Source organism: Cibotium barometz, chromosome 5 (genome assembly GCF_041138505.1).
Source record: "Cibotium barometz isolate CiBa-2024 chromosome 5, ASM4113850v1, whole genome shotgun sequence".
In the NCBI taxonomy this organism is placed as follows: Eukaryota; Viridiplantae; Streptophyta; class Polypodiopsida; order Cyatheales; family Cibotiaceae; genus Cibotium; species Cibotium barometz.
In genome coordinates this window covers 8,473,370-8,500,604 of record NC_141050.1, presented here as the reverse complement: position 1 = coordinate 8,500,604, position 27,235 = coordinate 8,473,370, and the positions used below count along the sequence as shown (strand labels likewise).

General features: G+C 45.8%; 1 protein-coding gene across 4 annotated transcripts in view; it reads left to right on the top strand.

Annotated features, from left to right (window-relative positions):
- The window catches only part of LOC147638020 (transcription factor MYB3R-1-like), a 54,684-nt gene extending 29,136 nt beyond the window's left edge, over window positions 1-25,548 (top strand). For 2 of the 4 annotated variants that reach the window (XM_086797534.1, XM_086797527.1), the window contains exons 10-11: window positions 22,240-22,467; window positions 25,198-25,548. In XM_086797534.1, coding sequence (XP_086653660.1) covers window positions 22,240-22,467; window positions 25,198-25,332 — 363 coding nt within the window. In that variant the 3' untranslated portion in view covers window positions 25,333-25,548. Of the gene's footprint in view, window positions 1-22,239; window positions 22,468-25,041; window positions 25,104-25,197 lie in introns of all 4 variants that reach the window. The other 2 variants (XM_086797549.1, XM_086797541.1) reach the window with 2 other exon arrangements.
- Window positions 25,549-27,235: the final 1,687 nt, after the last annotated feature.

Below are 27,235 nucleotides of genomic sequence, written 5' to 3'. Positions count from 1 at the left end.
CTTTAGATTAGGTTTGGGACTTTGGTCATGGGCTCAAGTATAAAAGGAGGCTCATGGACTATCATCGTACCCTTTTTTGATCTTTTGATATTAGTCATCAGTCTCATGGCTTTCAACCTAGGCTTATGGAAGGCTATGGAGAGAGAGAGAGACAGATAGAGAAAGAAGAGATAGGGAGAGAGAGATAGATAGGCAGAGAGAGACAGATAGTGAGAGAGACAGATAGGGAGAGAGAGACAGAAAGAAGAGACAGAGAGAGAGATAGGGAGAGAGAGAGACTGATAGTGGTTTGAAAAGAATTAAACATAAAGAGAGAGAGAGAGAGAGAGAGAGAGAGAGAGAGAGAGAGAGAGACAACAAAAGAGAGTAGACTTAGTTTAGTTTCTTAGAGAGAGACTCTTGTAAGTAACCAAGAACAGCCTAGACAATACTATAAGGAGGACACGTTTTATGGTGATCGCGACCAATTTATGTTCTTTGAATTATGGTGGGTATATATTGGTAAAGCCCGAAGAGTTTATAGTGCGAGCACTCTCTGTATTTTAATGTAATTTGAATAAAATTACTCACAAGGGTGGACATCCTGGAGACTTTGGGATATTTAGGCATTCTCTTACGCAGGATTTTTGTGAGACCCCTATCCCTCTATTTATATGATAATATGACAATGGAATCACACTCGGAGACTTATATCACAATATCTTGTTGCTTGGCTATTCCGTCAGCTCCTCTGAGTCTGACTAGAATAATCCTTACGTAAGGCAAGATGAATGATTCTACCAGGTGTTTTTTCTTCATAATTCTCATAAGGAAGTCACATCGAGTGGCTCTCAGAGGCTCAACAAGATGTCCTGACTCCTCGATTACGAAGGCAAATTCTCTATTCTTACTCATCCCAAGTTTCCTCATTCTATAAATTCAAATCAGTTTCGTTTTGGAAGTACCTGTAACTCGGGTTCACCTTGCCACCCACGATCCATAGGCTCAGCCTAGTCCCGTCCAATCCTATAGGTCTAACCTTCCTCTCTCTAGTGGATCTATGGAGCCGGTGTGAACTCACACACCCGTAATTGAAATTGCCACTTTACTTACACACACCACTTAAAATAAGTTCACTTACATACGTCTTTGAAAACCGTCCTTTCATAAAAGAAAAAGATACATCATACAATTCTTTTCATATCATGCATAATTCCATATGTCCATATCACATATCAAAAGGTAACACATCAGTGTCACATCATCAACATAAATCTCCTCCCACCATGACTGTGATCTTCAGACCAGGACGACATGCACCAATGAGCCCGAACACTCCTAAGACTACCGTGAGGACCGTAGGAGCACTACATGTCTCACATCCATCTTAACACATGTGCCATAATCTTAGGAGTTGCTTCCATTGGTCGTCAACTATCCCAGAAGCACAAACACTCTAGGTATCGACGTCAAGAGCCACATATGTCTAGTACCAGTATGCATACTTAGCTACTACTACGTACTACGTTGCCCATTTCATTCGGGAGTCATTGTCTTGTCCATCATACCAATCGTGCCAGGAGCACACCACGTTCGGTTGACAGGGGTCAAAATCTCGAACGACTGCCTTTGGTGATGCATCTTGCGGATGACACCTATTCGACAATCTATAAACTTGTGTGGTACTTTTACAAGCTTCCATAAACAAACAACACATATGCATCACATGAATACAGTGTCCAAACAGTAATTCCAAGACATGAATTTAAGCAACATGAAATATATTAATATCCAAAACATTGTAAACTATCGCAAGTTCGACGAGACATCATAACTCTTTGGTCGAAACTTCGAGTAAGTTGAATTCCTTCTAGTTGCATAAATTCTGGTGAGGTCTTCTCAAGTCATTCCTTTTCTAACTTCCTTGGTGTCACGTGCATCCCACACTTGGATGCCACGTAGACATATCTGTACAGAAGGTGCCGGACCTAGGATGGTAAACTGGTTCCATGTGAGCCCAGTCCGGGACGAGTCAGCTAGGGTTCCATCCCAGTCGTCTAAGGTCAGATGTGCACTGTCCTACATGAAACAGTGCCAGTCCGCGCTGTGAGTCTCCCTCTGGAATGATGTCAGTGATTCTGTGTATCTGGTATGGTACTGGATGCCAGATCATTGTGTAGATAAGTTAAGGTTTGCTTATAGGAAAGGGGCCAGCCCATAGGGCTACCCCAAGTCCTTGTGTGGGCATGGGGACAGTGTAAAACCACCCCCATGAGGGCCAGGAAGGCCCTGGTTGTACCCACCAGCCATGGATAGGCCATGGAGGGCTGTAGGACAGCCCTAGGGGCAGGCCAGGGGTAGCATACAGGTTGTCCAGCCTCTTTATGGCTGTAAGGGCAAGTATGGTGCAGCCCATACAGGCTGCCCAGGCTCCAAACAGCATGCATACAGTGCCCATGCCTGTTAGAAAACCAGGCGCCTAGTGCCCAGCCATCAAGGAAGTGATGCGCAGCATTTTACTGATTTTATTCAGCATTTAATGCTGTTTATACTGATTTTATTCAGCATTTTACTCGGTATTTATTGAGACAGCTGACTGGATAATAGCTGGCCGACTGCCTTATCTGAAGGGTATAAATACCAAGGGCCCAAATCCATTGTGTTATCTCATAATTCACAAAGAGCTAAGGCAATCAAGGGCGAGGACAGCCAAGGAGTTGCTAACGCAAAGAGGTGAAGGACTGCAGGTCAAGGGCAGAGTTATCTCAGCCAAGAAAGGTCAAGTTTTCTGTATTTTCTTTTCAGATTTACATCATTCTAATAAAGCAAATACACCATTCGTGGTGGGGGCCCTACAAAGGGTATTCGGGACCCAATACTGTGTCCTCTCCTCTCTCCCTCTCTCTCTCTATTTTCTGCACATCTTCATTCAGTTTTGTGCGTTAATTCCATTGCGAAAAGTGTGCTGATTTCTGAGCATTGAGGTTACCGATCTCCCCCGAAGCTTCCGCATGTTACAGTGGTATCAGACCCTACTTCAAGTGCAAAGATTCAGCAAAGAAACTAGAATTTTTTCTTGCTCGTGTGGTTGGTTTTTAGACGCCTGTGGACTACCCCTTTCGGAGTGACTCCTATCTCTCGAAGGACGGTTGGTTTTCAACCTCTGAAGCCTGCGGACGTCTCCCACACACACAGTGGATGGTCAGATTGCGCTCCGGAAAGGAAGTGCGTTTTCTTGCTACTATGACGAGCTTCGACGACGAGAGTAACCAGGAACCTTGGGACGAGAGTGCACCAGGCAGCCCAGCTAGGGCACCAAGCTTGAGTGTTCCAACAGATGATGCGAGCAATCGCAGACCAGACAACCAAGTTGAAAGAGACAAGCACACGTTCCAGATCAATCGGAATGTGTCAAACGCCCCAGTGACCATCAAGTGTGAGCTAGGAATTCCGAACTTTCCGCTCATAAGCCACTTGCAAGCTAAGTGAGTAGTCACGAAAGGCGCACATTGTGCGATGATATACATCCAGACAACCCAGACAGTGGCCAATGCTTCCGAGAAGTACTTGGCTCTCCATGAAAAGTTCCAGAAGATTTTTCTTCGGGACAGTCCCCCCCCCCCTCCCCCCCCCTCTTCTAGACTGGAGGACCACAAGATTGACCTCCTCCCAGGCTCGGAACCCCCCAGCAAGTTTCCGTATTGCCTTTCCAAGGCTATGGAATCGGAGTTGGACCGCCAACTCCAAGAATTGTTGCAATTTGGCTTCATCCGCCTCAGCGTGTCGCCATTTGTAGCACCGATCTTATTTGTCAAGAAGAAAGATGGGTCTTCCCGTTTGTGTGTCGATTATCGTGCACTCAATAAGCTGACTATCAAGAGTAGATTCCCGATGCCTTGAATTGATTATATTCTTGAGAGGTTGAATGGAGCAAAGGTGTTCTTGAAAATCGATTTAAAGAGTGGGTACCACCAGGTGAGGATTGTGGAGGGGGACATCCCCAAGATAGCCTTCCATATGGAACGGGCCCACTATGAATTTGTGGTCATGCCATTTGGCTTGACGAATGTCCCAGCTACTTTCAACCGCAGGATGATGCGTGTTTTCCGGGATTTGATTGGAAAGTGTGTTCATATTTTTGGACGACATACTGGTATTTTCAGCTATGGTTGAGGAGCATGACATTGATGTGGAGAAAGTCCTTATGTTGCTACTAACAGGTTGAGTTCAATTCACCAGTGGCGCCTGATCTTGTCATGCAGCTGAGCCCCATGCAGCTGAGCCCTGTTGCATTGCGTACAGCCCAGGCCTTCTTTGCACGATGGCAACACAGCTTTGACCCAACATCTGGCCCTCTAATTGGAGTTTCAAGCTTTCGGGTGACAGTCTGCTTTCCAGGCCCCCCCCCCCCCCCCTCTCGGTGTGGCGGCCGATTCCTCGTTGTGACTCCTCTTTTGGCCCTCAAGGCTCAGTGCTCAATGGGGCCGGATGATGCCACCCGCTCCCCATCGAGCCTTTCCTAGCAGCCTCCCTCTCCGATAGATGCCTCTCAGCACCGTCCCTCCCTAGCCTCTCCACCTTCCCACTCCCCCTCGCCTCCTCCCCCGCCTCCTCTCCGCCACCCTCGCCTCCGACTCTACCCGTAGTCGCTCCATCTGTCCCCTCCTCTTCTTCCGTGCTCTCCTTCCCTTCCCCCTCCGCCTCTCCAGAGAATTCCTGAAGGCCCCCTACTGCCCCTGATCTAGAGAGGAGACAGCCGGCAAGTTCTGTTCGTCGCATGATTCATCATTTCTCAAAGCCGGTGGAGATGACCATTGCCGCCTCACCGGTGAGGGCTCTCCCACCTGAGTCTCCAAGCGGGCCCCCTAGGATCTTGGGGCAGCCGGTGGATTATAGTTTCTTCCAGTGTCTTTCGACGGAAGGGACAAACAGGTTTGAGGAGACCGTAGACCCTATTCGGGTATGTGTGGTCTTCCACCACTCCAGACCCTCTACATGAGAGAATGGCGCGATGATCTTCTCTTTCTCCTTGAGTGCAGCCCCAGGGACAAAGTGGGATCCAAAGTCGGTGGTTGCTACCATTCAGGGCCAGGCAGTTGAGCTATCGCACCATCTTCAGGATCTCTGCATCACTGACGTTCTTACTCATCTCTGGCCAGGATGGAGCTTGGCGGATCAGCCCATAGAGACCAGGGAGGTGAGATGGTGACCTCCAGCCTGGAGGTGCTACTTTTTGTGTTCATGCATACCTCTATCGCAGTACCTCTCCCCCCTTCTTATAGATATCTTCATTGTGACCGATGGAGCATGGAATATGCATATTCTTGTGCTCTGGTAGAGTGGCAGTACATGGAGGGCAATATGCACGCCCACTTGGCACGACTTCGCACCAGGACGGATTGTGACTATTCCCCATCTAAACCCGTGCCTTACACAGAGATTGATATGAGGATTGTCTCATGGAACATTCAGGGTTAAGGGGGGCCTCAGTGCTTTTAGGGATGAGGCGTCCTTGGAGGAGAGCTTCACCGAGCATGGTGGGGGGACCTATAGACATTCTTTTCCTCCAGGAGTATCACCTTACTGAGGGGCGCACCCTCCGCTGCGGGAAGATTCTACCAAGTAGGAGTCATACTTTTTGGTCCCGAGCCTTCGGCCCTTCAGGGATGCAGGGAGGAGTGTGTCTATCTGTCAGTGAGTAGCTTTTGCCGATTGTGACAGGATAGTTCCAGGACGTGCCCAGTGGGTTACCATTCTGATTGGTGAGGATAGCGTTGGCTTCCTCAACATTTATGCCCTGAATGCTGCTGTAGGTAGAGCTATCTTTTGGAGCACTGTCCGACAGGCCTTGCCCTTGGCTGATTTTTGGTGCATGGGCAGTGACTTCAACATGATAGAGGTAGTAGAGGACAGACTTGGAGGTGGCATGGTCACAGTCTCAGGAGCGGAGTACTCTACCTGGGAGGAGATGATACTGATTCTTAGGGGACATGACCGTTGGCATCTCCTAGAGTTTGGGTGTAGCCCTGGGAGTCTTAGCTTCTCTCGATTGGATAGGTGGAGCATTGGCCCTAACCTCTCTTTTTTACGTCGACGAGTGGGCTGGCAACTGTGGAGGCATGGTTGATATTCTGGCAGGCACTACATTTTCAGATCATGCCCCAGTTATTCTGTTCCTAAAGGACCCATCGAGGCATGACAGACATGTGAGCTCTAGGATTCCAGACAGCCTCATTCAGGACCCCAAGATCTGTAGCTGGATCGAGCAGATATGGGTGGGATTGGACTTTTCCTCAGGCTCTGCAGCGGGCACTTTGCATGATGGCTTGGGGGAGATCAGCGTTTTCTTACAGGATGCAGCCCATAGTAGATTGGCGGGTTTTCGAGAGCAAGAGAGGAGTCTGAGGAGGGGCCTAGCCTCTTTATAGTGTCTTCAGGAGAGTTCCCCAGTCCGTGGATTGAGAGTTAGATTGTCGCCGCCCGCACGGAAATTCAGTTCATTGAGGAGAGGAGGGTGGAGTATAGATACCATGCCACGGCTTCATTTTGGACTCAGGCCGGTCACAGAGTTACTGGAGATTTCTTTGAGATAGCTGGCGCCCACAGGAGGAGAGACGGTATTCGCAGGTTGTGTGGCCAGGATGGAGCTGTGTTTCTGATCCCCCACATATGAGAGCCATTGCCACGGATTTCTTCTGATCTCTTCTCACTGGTGCCCCATTATGCCCCTCGGTGATGGATGCACGCGAGAGAGTCTGGAGGCACACGAGAGAGGTGGTTCCCCACTCCCTTCGGTCTTTCTTAGTGACCCCTTTTTCTTAAAGGAGCTCAGGGGAAAATGCCCGGGGGTGGACGGGCTTCTTGTCTATTTCTTTCTTCGCCATTGGAATTTGGGACCTCATGGAAGGTGGCCTTCGTGCCGCCTTAAATGAGATTATGCTCACAGGTGCCATGCCAGAGAGGCTCACAGAGGACTTGATACTTTTGATTCCCAAGGAGGGTGGAGATAGTTTGGAGATTTGGTAGTCAAGACCCATCACCCTTCTAGGGATGGCCTAAAAGATTTTGGCCAAGGCCATCAACAGGGACTTCAGCCTTCTCTCCCAAACTTGATCCACGACACTTAGATTGGTTTTGTCCAGGATCGGAGCATTCTAGACAACATCGTTACTCTTTGGGAGGCGACAGCTTCGGCCAGGATGCGGCAACAGGACCTCATTGTGCTACACCTAGACTTTGAGAAAGCTTATGACAGGGTGGACTGGAGCTTTTTGGAGGGCACAATGAGCCGGATGGGATTCCCCATGGAGTGGATTCGTGGAGTCTCATGACTTTATTCAGGTAGGTTCTCATTCAGGGAGCTCGAGGCGAAACATTCGCCCTTTCCCGCTCAGTTCGACATGTCTGTGCTCTAGCACCATACCTCTTCTTGTTTGTCGCTGAGGCCATCAGTAGTTTCCTCTCTGCCCAGGAGACCGGACTTCAGGGATTGCGCCTTCCCCTCCGCACACAGGAGGAGTTGTTGGACTCAGAGTTTGCAGACGACACAGCAACCTACCTTGCTGGAGATGTTGGGAATCTCCAGAGAGGTGATCGAGATTTTTTGCCGTGCATCAAGAGTGCAGATCAACTCAGCATAAGTCGTGTGGTTTTGGGTAGGCTTTGAACCCACCTCGACTTGGCGACCAGCTGAGGCTTTCTAGTGGATCCGGAGGGGCACTTGAGTCCGCTACCTTAGTTGCCAGGTTGGCATTGATATCTCTCCCGAGCGGCAGTTCGCTCCACTTCTTTTGAGTAATCGGAAGAAGCTTCTATACTGGAGCTCAACAAGGCTATCCCTAGCAGGCAGAGTGGTGGTGGCGAACCAGGTACTGCTTGCCACCATGTGGGTACATCACTTCGTGTTGGGCTTTTTCTCTTGCATGTCTTGGCTAGGTACAACGTTCGATCCGGAACTTCTTGTGGGCCGGAAGTCATGGGAGGCCAACGATGGCCAAGGTGGCATGGAGAGTGATCATTCAGCCATGTAGTAGAGGGGGGCTTGGCCTCATCGATCCCGTTATACAGAGCCATGCCCTGTTGGGCAAGTTGATTTTCTGTAATTTGATAGAAAAAAACCTGTATGTACAGGTTTTATACAAGGTAAATCGAGAACAAGATCAAGTGGAATGTAGCATATCTACATCCACTTCCACATGCTCTTCTTGAGGCAAACGACCTGTGGACAAAGCATTTATCCAACTTTTAGCCACAATAGTAGAATGCATTGGCAATTGAGAATTCGAGTTTGGAGGTTCCACTTCTTGCCAGTTTCTAGCAGCAAGGCGAAATGTTTTCTTGGGATATTGAATCAACCTTGACTTTATTCTTATCTTTAGAGGAAGATTGTTTAGCAGTATTCGAGGAAGAAGCAATTTGTTTTTGCTTACTAGCCACGGGAGCTGATTTGGCCTGCTGGCCAGCATCATTTTTTATAGAGTTCTTATCTTGAGCCTTTTGTTGCACAATGGTGGGAGGTGTAATTACTATCTTAGCAGGTCACAGAGGAATTGCCCAAGGATGTGGTCTGTGCAAAACTGAAGGGCATTGAGTAGCCATGTGACCACATTTACCACATTCAAAGCATGCACCCGCAAAGGTGCCGCATTTGAGCTTAAAATATTTGTACACCGAACAACTTGCCATCACTTCTTTGAAAAGCAACCGTATCCCATAGAACACAAAAAGCGATTAGCATTCCCATCATTTCTAGGATGCAAGAGCATGTAATTGCTGTGCCCATTCAATAGGAAAGTGCTACACTTCAACCCATACCGGGCAGTGATGCCTCATTACATCTTGATAATCTTTGTTCGGTGACCAAGGCAAAACATGCACCATCTGTTTCCCATACTAGAGGGTAGAGTGCTCAATCATATAGTCTCGACATTTGGGGTCTCTAAATAGTACCACACAAAAACCTCATTGTGCCCAATATACTCCTTCCACCACAGGACCTTTGAATATAGCTTTAACCACTTTGCAATATCTTCACCTGAAGGCATTTTCTCGGGAAGAAAATAACCAAATCATGTTCTGAAATTTTTTTGACTGGCTCTACCACATCCTCAATAGGAATGTGGAATGCATACCGGGGGGGTTCACCTTCTCATCGTCTTCGATCCAAAAGCATCAGCAATAAAGCGTTCCTCATCATTGAATACATTTTTATCCAAAGGAGCATTAAACTGCAATTTATGAAGCTTCTGATTGCAAAGGCCATGACTGGAAGAACCTTTCTCCACGAGTATATACAACTGCATCATTTGGCTGAGATACTTCCACACACACACACACACACACACACACACGTGCGCACACACCCACACTTTTTTTATAGTAATTCTTATATTACCAATGGGAAACCTCACTCCAGAGTCCAAGGTGAAAACCCACAAAACCCACAAACAAAACATCATTACACAACTAAGGTCCCTATATAGGGCCCATGGAATTGATTGCCTAGAAGCAGTCAAAGAAGGCCACGTATTGCTGATCATCTATTTGGTGCAAGTTTCGGAAGTCATGTAGAGACTATCTCAACAAGTGTCGGAAGTAGATGTATTGATCCAGAGGAATATGTCCAAAATGCATCTGATTTCTATTTTCCCATATTGTCCACAATGCCCAAAAAGTAGTCCACGCAAAGAATAGCCCAAAGTTGGCATATTGTTGTGGAATCCGAGCAAAAAGCCAGAGTGTCTTCCCAAAATGACCTCCTGGGAATCGCGTACGAAGACGCGCGCGCGCGCGCACACAACACACACACACACACACACAAAGGGTTGTACAGCGGAAAAAAAAAACAAGCAGCAGGAGATGAAACACGGAGGAAAAAACAGCAGCAAAGGTTAGAGTATAAATCGCAAGCAAGGGGCGCGAGGCTGGCAAGAGAAGCGAATGAGATCAGAGCGTCAGGTCGCGTCAGATGCAACCGAGATGCGTCAGATGAGAGGCCGATAGGGCTGTCGGACTCCCTCTCGATTCTGTCTCACAACACACGCGCGCGCGCGCACACAGAGCATGCACACCCGCGTGCGCCCAGGCCCCACACATGCACGCGCGCGCACACACACACACACACACACACATGTAGTAGTGAGGCTACACGTCTCTCCACAATCAGCAACAAGGCAGTTGACTTTAGGTGACGTCGGGCTATTGGCAACGGCGGACTGAGAATAGGACTTGAGTCTGCTGGCATGGGTGCGCGAACAGGTGTAGATGGGGGACTTCTCCACGAAAATGCACGCAACACACCACATCACACACATGCACACACACACACACACACACACACACACTTTTTTTTTTTTTTTTTAAAAGCTTCATGTCATTAATTACAGGTGGGAAACCTCAAAACGAGGAAAACCCACCAAAAAGACCATATACAAGGGAAACTACTAGAATGTTCACTATGTTCAGTGTGAACATAGTTAAACATCTAAAAACAATCTGTAAAAAGAGCATACAGAGATGAGTCAATCTCATGAAGAGAGAGACAGTCATATAAAGATTGCTGAAGAGAGGAACGGAAGAATGAGTAAGCATCCAAATGAGGCCCAGCAAAAACTATCCTGTTGCGAGACTCCCAGGTAGTCCATAAAGCCCAATAGCGAACCCAATCAAAGAAGACTTTATAGGATCTAAGGGGTGAAGGGAGAAGACCGAAGATCCAAAAGTATTTCCCAAAGGGTGCCTGTCGGAAGCGGGCTCTCAAACGTGTAGCAATCCGATCCAATAAAGTCCTAGTGAGAGGACAACTCCACAAAAGATGAAAGACTGTCTCTTGAGAAGCACCACAACTATGACAAGTTGAAGGTGCCAAAAGTCGCCTAGCCAAGAAAAGGCCGACTGGCAAGACTCCAATCAAGCATCTCCATAAAAAAAGTCTACTTTTCAAAGGAAGACTGCATTTCCAAAGAGAATGAAGCCGCTGTTTCCACCAAGCCTGACTTTTATGAAGATGCCAAATCTGATTCGCATGTTCTTGAACCCAAGAGGCAGGCAACAAGAAATGATATATCGAATGAACCGAAAGTTTAGCCATTGATAAAGGGCCTCGTGCAGGTTGTTCTCTTTTAAGGCTCCAATCAACCAAACGATCAGAACGATCCAAATCTGCAATTGGTTCAAAGGGAGCAAGAGGCTCTCGAATAAGCTGCCAGATTGATCTATAATGCATCCCCAGACCAAATTTCCTGGCGGCAACCACAAAAGAAAGCACATGGCCACCAGCATCCAAAACATCATCAATAAGATAAACTCCTTTCTTTGAAAGGAAATATGCCTTCCTAGGCTCACGTAGAGCCAAGGGTACATCAAAAGCCTTCGACCAATGAATACTCTCAAGGCGAAGCGAAGAAGATTGCGCATTAAGCTTGGGATTCCAAAAAAGATATTGCGTAATCTGTTTCCAGGCAAAAATTAACTTAGATGAAAGAGGGCAGCCGACAATCTTTCCATCGAAATGGCTGAAAATTGCATCCCAATACGTAACAGTCCACTTTCCAAAAGCAGGTGAAGACATAGACATACACATATGACCCAACATAATAGCCCATGGCTGGCGCTGTTGTACAAATTCCAATAGCAAAGTGGATTTACGAGCAAGCACATGAAAATGAATATTCAATATGTTCAAGCCACCATGTATCTTTGGAGAACACATCTTTGGCATTGACAAAAGACGAAGACCCTTTTTACGATGTTGAGTTTTCCACACAATTGCCATTGCCAGAGACATAAACCGATCTATATCAGCTTTCCTCCACATAATCAATGGAAGAAAGAACTGTATGTAAGCCATTACAATAGCCTGCACTATCTTGAGACGTACATGAAGAGGCCAAGTGGAAAGCTGCCAATAATCAATTTTGCGATTCAATTTTAGCATAACCCATTGAATCATTTGTGAAGATGACAGCTGCCAACCCAAAGGGTAATCCAAATGACGAAGGATATGTCCACCAGGAGGTATTCCACCGGGCCACAATACATGATGCCATTGCTGTACATTAAGCGCAAGCAAGGTAGACTTACGGAAGTTTACTTTCAAACCAGCAGCCAGACCAAAAAGTTCCAAAGCCTCCATTAATCTTTGAAGATCTTGTTGCGTATTCTTGGGTATAAAAAAAGAATCATCAGCATAAGCTTGAGCCAGGAAAGTATGCCCAGCAGGAAGCTGTAAGCCATGCAATTCATCAGTAGCTTGCAAAAAATCCAAGTAGCAAAGAAAAGGATGTGTGGCAATAGCAAACAACAAGGAACTAAGCGGACAACCCTGGCGAACTGAACGTCCCAATTTCCAAGAATCTGATAGAGAAGAGCTCAAAATCAAAGAAGCATCACTGTCATTATAGAGCCAATACACAATATTTTGCCACTTTGCACCGAAACCAAGATAACTCATAGTCATAGCTATATAGTCCCAATGCACAGAATCAAAAGCTTTCTCAATATCAACCTGCAAAATGAGTACATCCTGCTTAGTGTATTTGGCATATTCAATGGCAATATAAGCATAAGCCAAATTATCATTGATTTGCCTGCGAGGCACAAAACCATATTGCGCAGGATGTAAACCATCATGTAAAAATCCTTTAATACGATTTGCCAACATCTTAGTCAGAAGCTTATAGATGACAGGCATAAGAGTAATGGGCCTCCAATCAGAAAAAGCTTCACAAAGATCCCGTTTAGGGAAAAGCTTAACCAATCCTTCTGAAACCGATCCCGTCAAGTGGGAAAGACTCCGTTGGACACCCACATGCTTAATAGCACAACTTTAAAACCACAAATATGAAATGGACAACTTAAAACAACTTGAAATTTAAATGAAATGAAATGGAAAGATGGACACCAGCACTGGGGCCGGAACGGGCCGACCCCCCCCTCAATATATGATATATTTATTGGGAGTATTTAATAAATACAATGCTCCATGGGTTCCAAGAACCAGATAATGTCCATGTACATATGAAAACAGTACCAAACAAGTAGGCTCGAATTTCGATGTAGAAGCTCGAAGCAGAACGACCACTAGTGTGGTCCAATCGCTACGGTCCTGTGCTTTCACTGGACTCCGCGGAGAGCGCCTCACTGGTGTTCCGAGACCACGCACAAACAGGCGCTCTCGTACTAACGCCTGGCTCTCCCGATCTCAGCACCTTTGGACCGAGGTTCGCCAATATAGCTTGGACAACCCGGCACCGAACGGGTGTTGGCCGAGCGGGATGAATCCTTTATCAGATTTAAACATAAAATACTTTTTCAAATCTGAAAATCACTTACTTGTAGATGGTTGATAGAAAACCAATACTTGTGGTGTTTGTGTAGAATATGAAGCCACCCTTGTTGAAGAAAGAGTTGCCTCGTGTAGAAATAACAAGACAAGCACCACCACGAAGGGTACAGCCGCCTGCTGTGAGAGGAGAAGCATCCACTTGCAAGGGCGGAGAGGCCTGGCTGCAGCGTGGAGGAAGGAAGATGGCGTGGAGGTGCAGCCAATTGTATCCTTCTGTTGATAGTAGCTACTGTGCAGAGGAGGAGAAGGAGAGGTTGCACAACTTGCTTGTTATGGTCGCCTGCAGAGGAAAAGGCAGCTGCCTCTGGCCTGTACAGCAGCTTAATCTATTGGAGGTGACAGCTGGTAGAAGATGGGTTATCTGCAGATAACTTCAACGTGGAGGTGAGGACAGCGCAGCCTGCTGAAATTCAGCCGCCTGTGGGAGCAGCTGCAGCTGTGCAGCCTTGTGGAGGTGACAGCCGCCTGCAGGAGAGGCTGAGGTGCAGTTGAAGTATAGACGGCACCTGTAATCAGCGCTGGCTGGAGTTACAGCCGTCTATAGAAGAGCTGGCGCAGGCGGCAGCAGCAGCATAAGCAGTCCCCTGCAAGATTCAACGCAGCCACCAGCAACAGTATTCAGCCGCCTGTAGAGAGGCAGGCGCAGCCAGCAGCAGAGGATACTTCGCCTTCATGAAAGACATGCGCCAGAGGGAGAGATGATCGCCGGCAGCTGGTTTTCCACGAAGCGGATGCTGAACACGCTTGAAGAAGGGAGCTTTTTAATAAAAATTAAGGTGAAGTTACAACTAGAGTTTTCCACGCATGCATGTGGGTGGGGAGTTTGGGTAGGTGACCATGCCCACCCCCACACTCACTTAAAGTGGGGCTCCCCACCTTGGCCCCTAAGTGGGTGCCCAAAGGGGGTGCCCACTTTTAAATAAATGTGAACACCTAACCTTATAAAATAAAGGGTTAGAATATAAAACATTAAAACAACAAGTGCGACATACTTACCACCTGTTCACATGCACCAAAACTCGTCAGAATACAGAGCAGACTTCACGACTCACTGGCAGGCGTCCCCGCTCAGTAAGTAACACGTCAAACAGGCAAACACACAAATACATGTCATGCGAAAATAGTTTCAAGCATGCAAATCATGTGTGCATGTGCAAATAGTAACATCCCGTTCATGGAACAAGTACAAAATATCTGTCGGCACAAAACTGGCACGGCATAAAAACATGAAAACCTGGTCTTCCTATGGAGTGACAGTCCCATAGGTAAGACACAGTTCCAAGCACGAGTCTCCCTATGGTGTGACAGTCCCATAGGCAAAACACGGCACGAATACTGGCTCTTCCATGGCGTGACAATCCCATGGGTCGAACACAGTCCAGGTCATACACGGGTGGCACTGGTCTGGCTCCCGTCCATACGACACCATCTTGCTAACACACGGGTGGCACCAGTCTGGCTCCCGTCCATGTCAGCAAAATACTGGCCTCTTCACATGAGACACCGGCCTGGCCTCAAGTGAACGAGACGCAAAAACTGGAGATGGACCAAATGGTCGGCCAATTGGTGACATCGCCCCGGGCTTCTAAAGAGTTGACCTCAACTGAAAAGCCTCAAGATATGCCTGCAACAATTGCGGATAATCTGCAAAATAATCCTCATTTACCCATTTGGCATCAATAGGCAAATAATTCTTAAACTTCACAAGGTATCTCCTGGAAAGCTTTCCTGCAGGTAGCTTTCTCTCCTTGTGAAAAACAATCTGTTCTGGCTGGAGGATCTCCTCAAGCTCTTCAATCTCTGGCGGATCTTCTGTGACAGGCTCATCCGGATCTGGCCCCACATATTTCCGAAATAGACTCACATGAAAAGCATTGTGAATCTTCCAATGACTAGGTAAAGCAAGCCTGTAGGACACTTCATTGATCTTGTGAATCACCTTGAAGGGTCCAGAATAGCGAGGAGAAAGCTTAGGGTATGATCCTTCGCGTCCTGGCCTCTTCCGAAGCCTAGCCTTCTCAAATTTCAGCAATACCCAATCACCTTCTTTGACTTCCATGTCCCTTCTATGCTTGTCAGCAGCCATTTTATGCTTATCCTGAGATCTTGCTATGGCTGTCCGCACCTGACCAAAGGCAACATCCAAGTCACGAACATATTCATCAGCTGCAAAAATCTCATCCTTTGTTCGAAGGATAGGTGGCAAGACCACTCTGCCATAAATAATCTCAAACGGAGCCTTTCCTGTGGAAGCATGGATCGTATTGTTGTAGGCAAACTCAACAAGTGGAAGATACTTCTCCCATGCACTCTTTTGATCTGCCACATAACATTTCAACAAATCCAACACGGCTGAATTTGCAGCTTCACTTTGGTCATCCGTTTGGGGATGATAAGCTGATGAAAACTCAAGCTTAGTACCCATATTATCAAACAAAGCCCTCCAAAATAGGCTTGTAGTCCTGGGATCTCTATCCCCAACAATGGATTTGGGCATACCATGATGCTTGAAAATATTAGCAAGAAAAAGCTTTACCATATGATCAGCTTTAATGGTTTTCTTGACAGGCAAGAAATGAGCTTGCTTGCTAAACCTGTCCACAATAGTCCAAATAGCATCATTCCCATGCTGGGATCTAGGCAAATCCATAATAAAATCCATCGTGATACTTTCCCAAGGTTGCGAGGGAATAGGCAATGGCTGAAGCAAACCTGGAGGCTTTTGCCTGTCAAATTTCACCTTTTGGCAAGTAATACATGCACGCACATAAGCCTCAATGTCTTTACGCATGCTTGGCCAAAAGAAGTACCTCTGAATCATGCGAGTAGTAGGCATAATACCTCTATGACCAGCATAAGGTGGAGCGTGACATTCGTCCATAACCTTTGGACGCAAATCCTTCACCACACATAGGCAATTATCCTTCATGAGATAACCCTCGTTGATAACATAAGAGGCATGTGAATGACCAGCCATCAAATCAGTCCATATATGGCAAAAATCAGCATCCAAATGATACAAATCTCTCATAGCAAATAGATCTCCATGAGAGGCCACTGAAACTGCAGCAACATAAGGCCTCCTAGATAGTGCATCGGCCACCACATTTTTCTTTCCCGGAGTATGCACAATCTGAAAATGAAACATGGAAAGAAAATTTGCCATTCTCATCTGCTTCTCTGAAAGCTTGGTTTGAGATAGAAAGTATCTCAAGCTTTGATGATCTGTCTTGACTACAAATTCAGCCCCAAGAAGGTAATGTTTCCAAATCTTTAAGGCGTGAATTACAGCCAAGAGCTCTTTCTCATAGATATCCATATGAAGCTCAGCATCGTGCAAACGACAGCTCTCGTATGCAACTGCATGCCCTTCTTGATTTAGGACAGCTCCAATGCAATCACCACAAGCATCACATTCAACCACGAATGACTTGTGCAAGTCAGGAACAATCAATACTGGACCACATATGATCGCATGCTTGAGCTGCAAGAAAGCATTCTGTTCCTTTGAAGTCCATTTGAAAGCAGTTTTCTTCTTCGTGAGATCATGTAGAGGAGTGGCAATCATGGCGAAATGCCTTATGAAACGCCTGTAATACGAACATAATCCCAAAAAACTACGTACTTGATGTACGTTTTGTAATTCGGGCCAATTCCGAATAGTCTCTATCTTTGCAGGATCCATTGTAACTCCATCTTTGGATACAATATGTCCCAGATAATGAATCTCTGAAAGGAAAAACTCACTTTTCTTGGCATTGACGAAAAGTTTATGCTTCCGCAACTCTTCGAACACTGTGACCAAATGAGTTCTGTGTTCCTGCTCATTCTTGGAGAAAACCAAGATATCATCAAAGAAGACTCCTGTAAACTTGCGATGGGGTCGGAATATCCTATCCATCATACGATTAAAAGTAGCAGGAGCATTGGTGAGACCAAAAGGCATTACTAAGAATTCATATAATCCGAAGGCTGTCCTGAATGCAGTCTTATGGACATCTTGTGGCACCACGCGTATCTGGTGATATCCACTCTTTAAATCAAGTCTGCTAAAACAAGCTGAGCCATCAAGCTTATCCAAGATATCATCAATTCGCGGAATTGGGAATCTGTTCTTGATGGTAAGCTTGTTCAAAGCTCTATAGTCTACACACATACGGAATGATCCGTCCTTCTTTTGAACAAGAAGCACAGGAGATCAGTAAGGTGAGGAACTGGGCTGAACCAAACCTTTCTCTAAAAGCTCGTTGACTTGCTTCATAATTTCTTCTTGTTGTGCAGCACTCACTCGGTATGCGGGTTTGTTAGGTGGAGAACTACCTGGCACAAGATCTATGCGGTGATCTTCGGGCCTTTGGGGAGGTAATTCACCTGGCAACGAGTTAGCAAAACAGTCTTTGAATGCATTAAGAAAATTCAGCCTATCATTAGACATAGCATCCACATTTTGATGATTTGGCACAAGACTATCACGCACAAAAACCAAGTACGCTGAAAGACTCTTTTTCATTGCTTTATTAATTTGGATGTGTGATACAACTGGGATAGAATCCCCTTCTTTGCCAGCATCAATAAAATGCATGCGGCCTTTATGCATAAAGGAAATCATATTGGACTTGTAATCTTTGCGGGGCTCAAGCCTATGGTGCCACGGCTTGCCCAACAATACATCACATCCATTCAGTGGATCAACTAGGAAATGCTCATTATCAAGGTAGCCCTGAATATGGATACGCAACTTCCCAATCAAAGGGGTAACCTGCACCTCTTTACCAATAAATGCAACTTCGGCTTCAATCTGAGGTCCCATGTTTTCAACCTCAATACCCAATGCAGCTGCCATTTGCATAGAGATGAAATTGTCAGTTGCACAGTCATCAAACATAAAGAGTGCGGGCTGATCCTTGATTTGCCCCCAAGCCTTGCAAACCATACGCTCTTTTGCATCATGACCTGTATTTCCTTGCACATCAGGAACTGCATGTACATTAGCTTTGGTATGCTTGTCCTTGTGCTTTGATTTGCGATCTGGGCATTGCCGAAACATGTGGTCTTTGCTACCACAAGAGAAGCATTTTCCATCCTTGGCATATTGCTCTCTTTGCTCCGGGGTTAATCCAAATTTGTTCTTCCTTGGGCCCTGTTCTTTAGATGTGTTATTTTCAGCTTTACCACCCTTGTAGGACTCCCGGAAGTTCTTTTTAGGTGGCTGTCCACCCTTTTGCTGATTTGGAACAGCCTTGTCCTTCCCCTTGGAACCTCCTTGATCCTGTTTAATCTTGAGTACCAATTGCTCTGTAGCAAGAGCAGAAGCTGTGAGTTGTTGCAACGTATGTTTTGGGTGCAATTCAATACCCGATCTATATGCTGGTTGCAGTCTAGAACGAAACTTCCTCTTTCTTTCATCCTCTGTGATTTGCATGAAGGGAGTCACTTCCAGCAACACTTTCCAGAATTTGTTAACATACTGTTGCACACTCTCATTATCTTTTTGTTCCAGCCTATCCCACTTTTGAGTGAGAGTTTGCTCTGCATTGGGTGGCAAGAACTGAGCATAAAATCTGTCTTTGAATTCCTTCCAAGTAGAAATGGGATCCTTGGTGATCTTTTCAGTGATCCACCAATGAGCAGCAGTCCCTTTCAAAAACATGCTAGCATGGCGCACCTTTGACTTTTCTGTGAAATCCTCATCGCTAAAAGCAATGTCGAACTGTGCCACAAATGCTAACACCTTAGAAGCATCATGTTCACCATGAAAAGCATCAAATTTAACAGATTTGTCACCTGCTTTGAATTCCTTGAGCTTCCTGGCATGAGGCTCATGGTCTTCTCTTTTTCTTTTCCCCTTATCCAATGGGGTAGCCCTATCTGCATGGGCTCCATGGGCCGTCATAGAAGCTTCATGGGGCACGGTGGCATGTGCTCCACGAACTCGAAACTCAGATGCATGTGACTTACCTGCATATGGCATGGTCTCTCCATGAGACAACTCAAAAGGCAAAATTTTTCTGGAAGCAGACCTGTCAGCATGAGATACATATCTTGCATGCATGTGACTTTGATGCCCTCCATGAGCACTGGCATACATATATCTATCAGGCTTTGTGCCTTGTGGAGAGGAAGCATGTCGAGAGGTGACAGTCACCTCTTCCTTTTGCATAAAAGATTTCAGCCTCTGGGATGCGGGATCTCCATGCTTCAAACGAGGTGGATTTCTGAATTTCAGCTCTCCGTCATCCCCCTCTTTGATATCACCTTTGCGAAGGAGATAGGCAAGTGCCAACTCCCTTGGTTTCTTGCCCACTTCACGAGCCATTGATTCAAAGGTTACATCAACCATAGCATCAGCCTTCCTGGCTTCAATAGCACTTTGTAGATGGGGATCTTCATGCAAAAACTTTAATTCTTGCTCTTGAGCCTGCAAAAGTTTTCTCATATGTTCCATTTCAGCCCTCATAGCATCAGGCTCTTGTTCAAGCATAACTGTCTTTCCTGGAGACAGTTGTCCCTTGGATTCACTATCCATAACCCTTTCAAGGGGCTTGTGTCTACCTCGCAGGGCATCAGACCCACGAGAGGCACTAGATGGACCCCTCGAATTTGGTACTTCCAAAGGGTTGCCTTGGCTGTCCATTGTGTTTAAAGTTTGCTAAAAGCGGGATGTCCAGTACACAGGTTCGTTTCCCCACTAGGAAGAGGGAAACAACCGTGCTCTGATACCAATGAAACCGATCCCGTCAAGTGGGAAAGACTCCGTTGGACACCCACACGCTTAATAGCACAACTTTAAAACCACAAATATGAAATGGACAACTTAAAACAACTTGAAATTTAAATGAAATGAAATGGAAAGATGGACACCAGCACTGGGGCCGGAACGGGCCGACCCCCCCCTCAATATATGATATATTTATTGGGAGTATTTAATAAATACAATGCTCCATGGGTTCCAAGAACCAGATAATGTCCATGTACATATGAAAACAGTACCAAACAAGTAGGCTCGAATTTCGATGTAGAAGCTTGAAGCAGAACGACCACTAGTGTGGTCCAATCGCTACGGTCCTGTGCTTTCACTGGACTCCGCGGAGAGCGCCTCACTGGTGTTCCGAGACCACGCACAAACAGGCGCTCTCGTACTAACGCCTGGCTCTCCCGATCTCAGCACCTTTGGACCGAGGTTCGCCAATATAGCTTGGACAACCCGGCACCGAACGGGTGTTGGCCGAGCGGGATGAATCCTTTATCAGATTTAAACATAAAATACTTTTTCAAATCTGAAAATCACTTACTTGTAGATGGTTGATAGAAAACCAATACTTGTGGTGTTTGTGTAGAATATGAAGCCACCCTTGTTGAAGAAAGAGTTGCCTCGTGTAGAAATAACAAGACAAGCACCACCACGAAGGGTACAGCCGCCTGCTGTGAGAGGAGAAGCATCCACTTGCAAGGGCGGAGAGGCCTGGCTGCAGCGTGGAGGAAGGAAGATGGCGTGGAGGTGCAGCCAATTGTATCCTTCTGTTGATAGTAGCTACTGTGCAGAGGAGGAGAAGGAGAGGTTGCACAACTTGCTTGTTATGGTCGCCTGCAGAGGAAAAGGCAGCTGCCTCTGGCCTGTACAGCAGCTTAATCTATTGGAGGTGACAGCTGGTAGAAGATGGGTTATCTGCAGATAACTTCAACGTGGAGGTGAGGACAGCGCAGCCTGCTGAAATTCAGCCGCCTGTGGGAGCAGCTGCAGCTGTGCAGCCTTGTGGAGGTGACAGCCGCCTGCAGGAGAGGCTGAGGTGCAGTTGAAGTATAGACGGCACCTGTAATCAGCGCTGGCTGGAGTTACAGCCGTCTATAGAAGAGCTGGCGCAGGCAGCAGCAGCAGCATAAGCAGTCCCCTGCAAGATTCAACGCAGCCACCAGCAACAGTATTCAGCCACCTGTAGAGAGGCAGGCGCAGCCAGCAGCAGAGGATACTTCGCCTTCATGAAAGACATGCGCCAGAGGGAGAGATGATCGCCGGCAGCTGGTTTTCCACGAAGCGGATGCTGAACACGCTTGAAGAAGGGAGCTTTTTAATAAAAATTAAGGTGAAGTTACAACTAGAGTTTTCCACGTATGCATGTGGGTGGGGAGTTTGGGTAGGTGACCATGCCCACCCCCACACTCACTTAAAGTGGGGCTCCCCACCTTGGCCCCTAAGTGGGTGCCCAAAGGGGGTGCCCACTTTTAAATAAATGTGAACACCTAACCTTATAAAATAAAGGGTTAGAATATAAAACATTAAAACAACAAGTGCGACATACTTACCACCTGTTCACATGCACCAAAACTCGTCAGAATACAGAGCAGACTTCACGACTCACTGGCAGGCGTCCCCGCTCAGTAAGTAACACGTCAAACAGGCAAACACACAAATACATGTCATGCGAAAATAGTTTCAAGCATGCAAATCATGTGTGCATGTGCAAATAGTAACATCCCGTTCATGGAACAAGTACAAAATATCTGTCGGCACAAAACTGGCACGACATAAAAACATAAAAACCTGGTCTTCCTATGGAGTGACAGTCCCATAGGTAAGACACAGTTCCAGGCACGAGTCTCCCTATGGTGTGACAGTCCCATAGGCAAAACACGGCATTGTATTTTGCCTGCGGGTCCGTGCACGACTCTCAATCCCGTGTGTTTAAGAGGAGAATTTTTTTGCATTATGCAGGCTAGTTAAGCAAAGAATAGGGAAAGATTTTGAAGGGATGTATCGTAAAAAATTAGTGAGTGAATGACTGAGTGTGTGGGTGTGTGCACAAGCACAAGTAGATGAATGTGCAGAGGTGTGCGTGCGTGTCTTTGTTTACTAACTAGAATCCATGTAGGTGATGTTTCTTGACAATTTTGTATTGGTTGGTCGATTGTTTCAATAGGAGTTTGTAGCTTACGGAACAGATGATGCTTTGGGCTTGATGCAACACTTGAGTAAACATGCTGCAACTGTGTATATGGAGGCTGAGGAGATATTGTCAAACCTGAGCATAGAACAAAGTTTGTCACAATCCATGCCAGAAAGCCTGGATGAATGCAAGGAGAACCTAATGGCTTCAAATGAGCACTTTGGAGGTGATGGGGTTTCATCTTCTCCTGGCTGCACTTTGGTATGCTGACTTCTTTCTTTCAGTATGTAGGTTTTGTAGTGAATGCTGGTTCCTAATTAGTTCTTCCTTCTGGTAGGACATAGAAAGTGCTACATCAGTTTCAGTAGAGAAGCATCAAACATGATATGAAATTTGCTAGTGGTAATTATAGTATTGTTTATGTATTATTAAGGAAACTGCCTGTCCAAACACAAAGAGGAGGCTCCTCAGTACATCATACCCTGAAACTGAGAGTCAGTAGCTAGACGAGAACCTCTGTACATCATAACATCTCATACTTTTGTACAGAAAAACATGAAAACCAGTATTTAAAAGAAACCCAAACCTCCCTTACAATTGGGAGCATAAGCAAAAAATATAAACATGGCCCCACCACAAAAAGGGGTTCTGTTCTTTGACCCAGCAGCTACACCAGCAGATCTCAGTAATCCTAGACAGCATCAAGCCCCAGTAAAAGAAAAGTGGCCTCAAGTGAGGAGCAGGCCACCCACCTGCAATCCAGGACCACCCTTCTAGTGTGCCAGGCATAAGTCCTTAATGATATACCCATATTCCCTTTTAGGGTTGTACCACATATGCACTTGCAACTCCTCCAAGCTGATACCTCTGGCCTGTACAGTCAGCCAGCAGGATCAGAAGCATATAAATATAGGATCTATGCTTAAAAACCACTCAGAATTTACCTAGAAGAACTGGAAAGGACAAAGATTTCCATCCATTAATCTGTACCAGACATTCTATATTAGTCTTACACACAACTTTGAGCTGAGTGGAATCTTTTCCTTGCATCCGGGAGTCTCCAAGTAATAGAGAGTTCCTGGTTATCCAAGTTCCCAAAGGCAAGTGAATCTGCTCATAGTAAAACAAATGTTGTAACTTTGAGCTGAGTTCCTTGCATCCGGGAGTCTCCAAGTAATAGAGAGTTCCTGGTTATCCAAGTTCCCAAAGGCAAGTGAATGTGATCATAGTAAAACAAATGTTGCTTTCTTCACTAGGATCCAAGGGTTTTTCGAGCAGCCAATGTCAATTTCTACAGCTTGTTTCAGCTGCTCAAGCCTAGTTGTCTTAATGTCCACACATATGTGACTTGGTCTTGAAGATGATCAGTCAACTAAGCAACTGTTATGCTGCAGCCTTATTGTTTATGAAATACGGTTGTGTATGAAATCCCCTGTTTAGGATAGGACATATAGTTATCGGAAGTCAAGAGCTAAGAAGGATCAAAGACAAGCATTAATCCCATAATTAACTTCAAAAACAATGATAGACTTAAATGTACAAGATAATCTCAACTAATAATTATAATCTCATTGCTAATCAAACTCTCATGCAAATGGTATCCAGTACACCATATTATAGCTCTCATGTGCTAAGACATGCCAACCAACTTTGTTAACATTACCACATGACAATCACAACTTTTTGATATCTTCTACTGTCTTTTCCTTTATAATTTCACCCATGCATATAAACCTTTTGAGCTAATGAACCACACAATAATGTGGAAGAACCCTTACCTCCCCTCACACAAAACCAGGAGAACATATGCCTCTCCTCAAATCACAAATGCCAAATACACAATATGAGTGAACTCCTACGACTACCACCACCCACGTAGACCACACAGCTGCTTCATTAAGGGAAGACCTTTGGGTTTTAATGTGAACCACAAAAAAAGGTTTTCACTCGTGAAGCAGGGGTTGCCCCTCCAGCTCTCTGGGCGCCATCATCTCCTCTGGTGTGCTGCAGCTGCTGTTTCTGAGCTGTTGTGCATACACGGATTCTGTTTGATAAACTTTTGAAAGTCTAGGTTGCTCACAGCTGCGCCTGCCTATGATGAAAGCTTGTAGCTATTCGCACCAAAGAAAATGGCTGGTTCAGCCCCCCCTGTTGAATCCGCCGTCTCTGTGTGTGTCTTTGGCGACTAATGTCAAGCTAGCTCAAATGCTGCAAGAGCTGCTCTGTGCCATCAATATATTGAGCTGTTGGTGGTTATGGTGCTGCAAAATAGGTGTCATGTGCACACAGTACACTTTAATCCGGCACCATGTGGATATGCATCATACTTGCAGCCACCTTACCTTCAGCACCTGGCCCAATGAAAGTGTTGATACTGTGAAAAGAACAAGGTATCCTTGGCGAGCTTTGGCCTGCCATTTTGAGCACCTTTTCTCAATATTGTAAGAAGTTGCAGATTAACGTCAACACCTAGTCCATTCTAAATGTTGTTACTGCGAGATGAACCAGCAGCAACCGATGCACCACATTCGTTGTAAGGGCACTTTATTCACTGTACAAACCTTGGTGCAAGTGTTGATACTGTGAGAAGAACCAGCAGGAGCCGATGCACCACATTGTTTCTAGGGGCCCTTTATTCACTGTACAAACCTTAGTAGCAGGAGACAATGTACCATGTAGGTAGCAGGAGTAACTGACTACAATCACAACATTGCCTGCAGGGAGATTGTCTAGTGAGTGCCATGGTTTGAAAGCATATATGTTAATCCAACTTAAATTCTTGTGCCCATTTTTTTAGCACCGGAGATGTGTTGGTGAAAACTTTGGAACTTGTAGGGCATGTTGCTGCATGTTCGTTGTGCTGGGGAATGATTAAGACTTTTTTCCTCTTTTATCAGGTCATGAACTGTGAATGGAGAAAACTGTTGTTTTAAACTTCAGTGTAGAAATATCTGGATTTAACTAATTGGTGTTGGTGTTGGCACCTGACAGGTTGACATGTCATTACGGAATACCCCATCTAATATGACTCCAGGTCATGGGGGATCCTCTGCACAACAACAACAACAACAAACTTTTGGGAACCTTTCGAGTCCATCTTTGTATTTGCTACGGGAATGTCGGTAGAAAAAAAATTCTGTTCTACCCAATTGTTTTGATCAGAGTAGCTGCTGCTTCATGATACCTAGACATGAGGTAGTTTTCCCAAATATCAATGACCAGAGATACTTTTGATTTGCTTTGGAGATTTTTTGATAAACACATTGCACAGGTGCCATTCTTGTTGACTCAGTGAGGTCTAAATTCTCATCACATGACTTCAATAGTGAAGTCTCCAAAGAATGAGATGTCACACCATACACATAACCCAAGGCATACAGCTATCTCACCTCACTATTTGACACTGCTCGTACACCATAGATACAATTTTCATAAGCTAGACCAGTATATTCTTGCAGTTTTGTACTATTTTGAGTGGAATGTTCAAAACTTCTAGAGCATTGTTTTGGTTCATTAACTGGTAAATATGATACGAAAATAATAAGGAACACAAAAGACATAACTTTTGAAATCCAAAGTTACTACATAATCCATCACTTTGGCAGCATATTCAATAGAAGCTCACGTGAGAATACTATTAAATTTCCCTCACAATAGTCCCTCATGGCTTAAGTGGCTCTCAATGCCACTTCCACACCATCCAACTAAGAATGGAGTGAAAGAGACAAAGACCTTGTACCATAGTGGCTCTCTTGGAAACCAATGTTGCCACGTCGTCATGGTCCACACACGACGTTTGGATACAACGATTGGCCAACATATGTGCCTAGCGTGGTGTCTAGAGCTGCTAGCACCGTAGAAGCACACACGTGTGCATGGGCTTGCGGAGGCTCTATCATGCTAAGGCAGGTCCTCACTTTGCATAGTCGGCCCTCCAGTTTTTCACAAAGACAAGCTTGGGGTCCCTTTGGACTATGTATACCCTTTTGTCTTCCATAGTGCCTTTGTGTACGTGGGAGTTTGGTATCCCTTTTCCCATCTTCCATCATGCCTTTACATATGTGGGATTACTTGGTATCCCTTTTCCATCTTGTAATCCCCACTACTTATGCTAGATTTTCACCTCCAACGCCTCCCTCCAATCAAGCATGAAAGGAAATGGTCGGGCACCATGGACTAGGCCTCTGATACCGTCTTGGAAACCAAGACTTACCACACTGCCCATGATGTGTCATGGTCCACACACAATGTTTAGATACAATGGTATGTGCAAAGTGCACTTTTTGGAGCCACTAGCACCCCTATAAGCATACACATCTGCATGGGTTGGCCAACGTATGTGCCCAATGTGCTTTATGGAGCCACTAGGACCCTTGGAAGCACACACATCTGCATGGGGAGGCTCTCGCATGCTAGGGCATGTCCCCACTCTGCCTAGAGAGTCTTCCACAAAAGAGAAGCTTGGGGTAGTTGAAGATAGGAGGGGTCCCTTTGGACTATATACCCTTTCATCTTCTATAGTGCCTTTGCATATCCATGTGGGCGCCCCGCCCCCCTTTGGACTATATACCCTTTCATCTTCTATAGTTCCTTTGCATATCCATGTGGATCCCTTTGGACTATATACCCTTTCATCTTCTATAGTGCATTTGCATATCCATGCGGGTCCCTTTGGACTATATATACCCTTTCATGTTCCACAGTGCCTATGCGTATGTGCATCCCTTTGGACTATATACACCCTTTCATCTTCCACAGTGCCTTTGCATATGTGGGATTACTTGGTATGCCTTTTTGCATCTTGTAATCCCCACTATGCATGCAATTTTTGCACCTCCAATACACTTATCTCCTTGCTCCCGGGGCCACTACACCTCCAAGCCAAACATAAGTGGAAACCTAGAATCTCCCTCATTGTGTGTGTGTGTGTGTGTGTGTGTGTGTGTGAGAGAGAGAGAGAGAGAGAGAGAGAGGACTTAAGTTAATCTTTTGTGCTTGGTGCTACACTAAATGAGAGGAAGAGATGAGT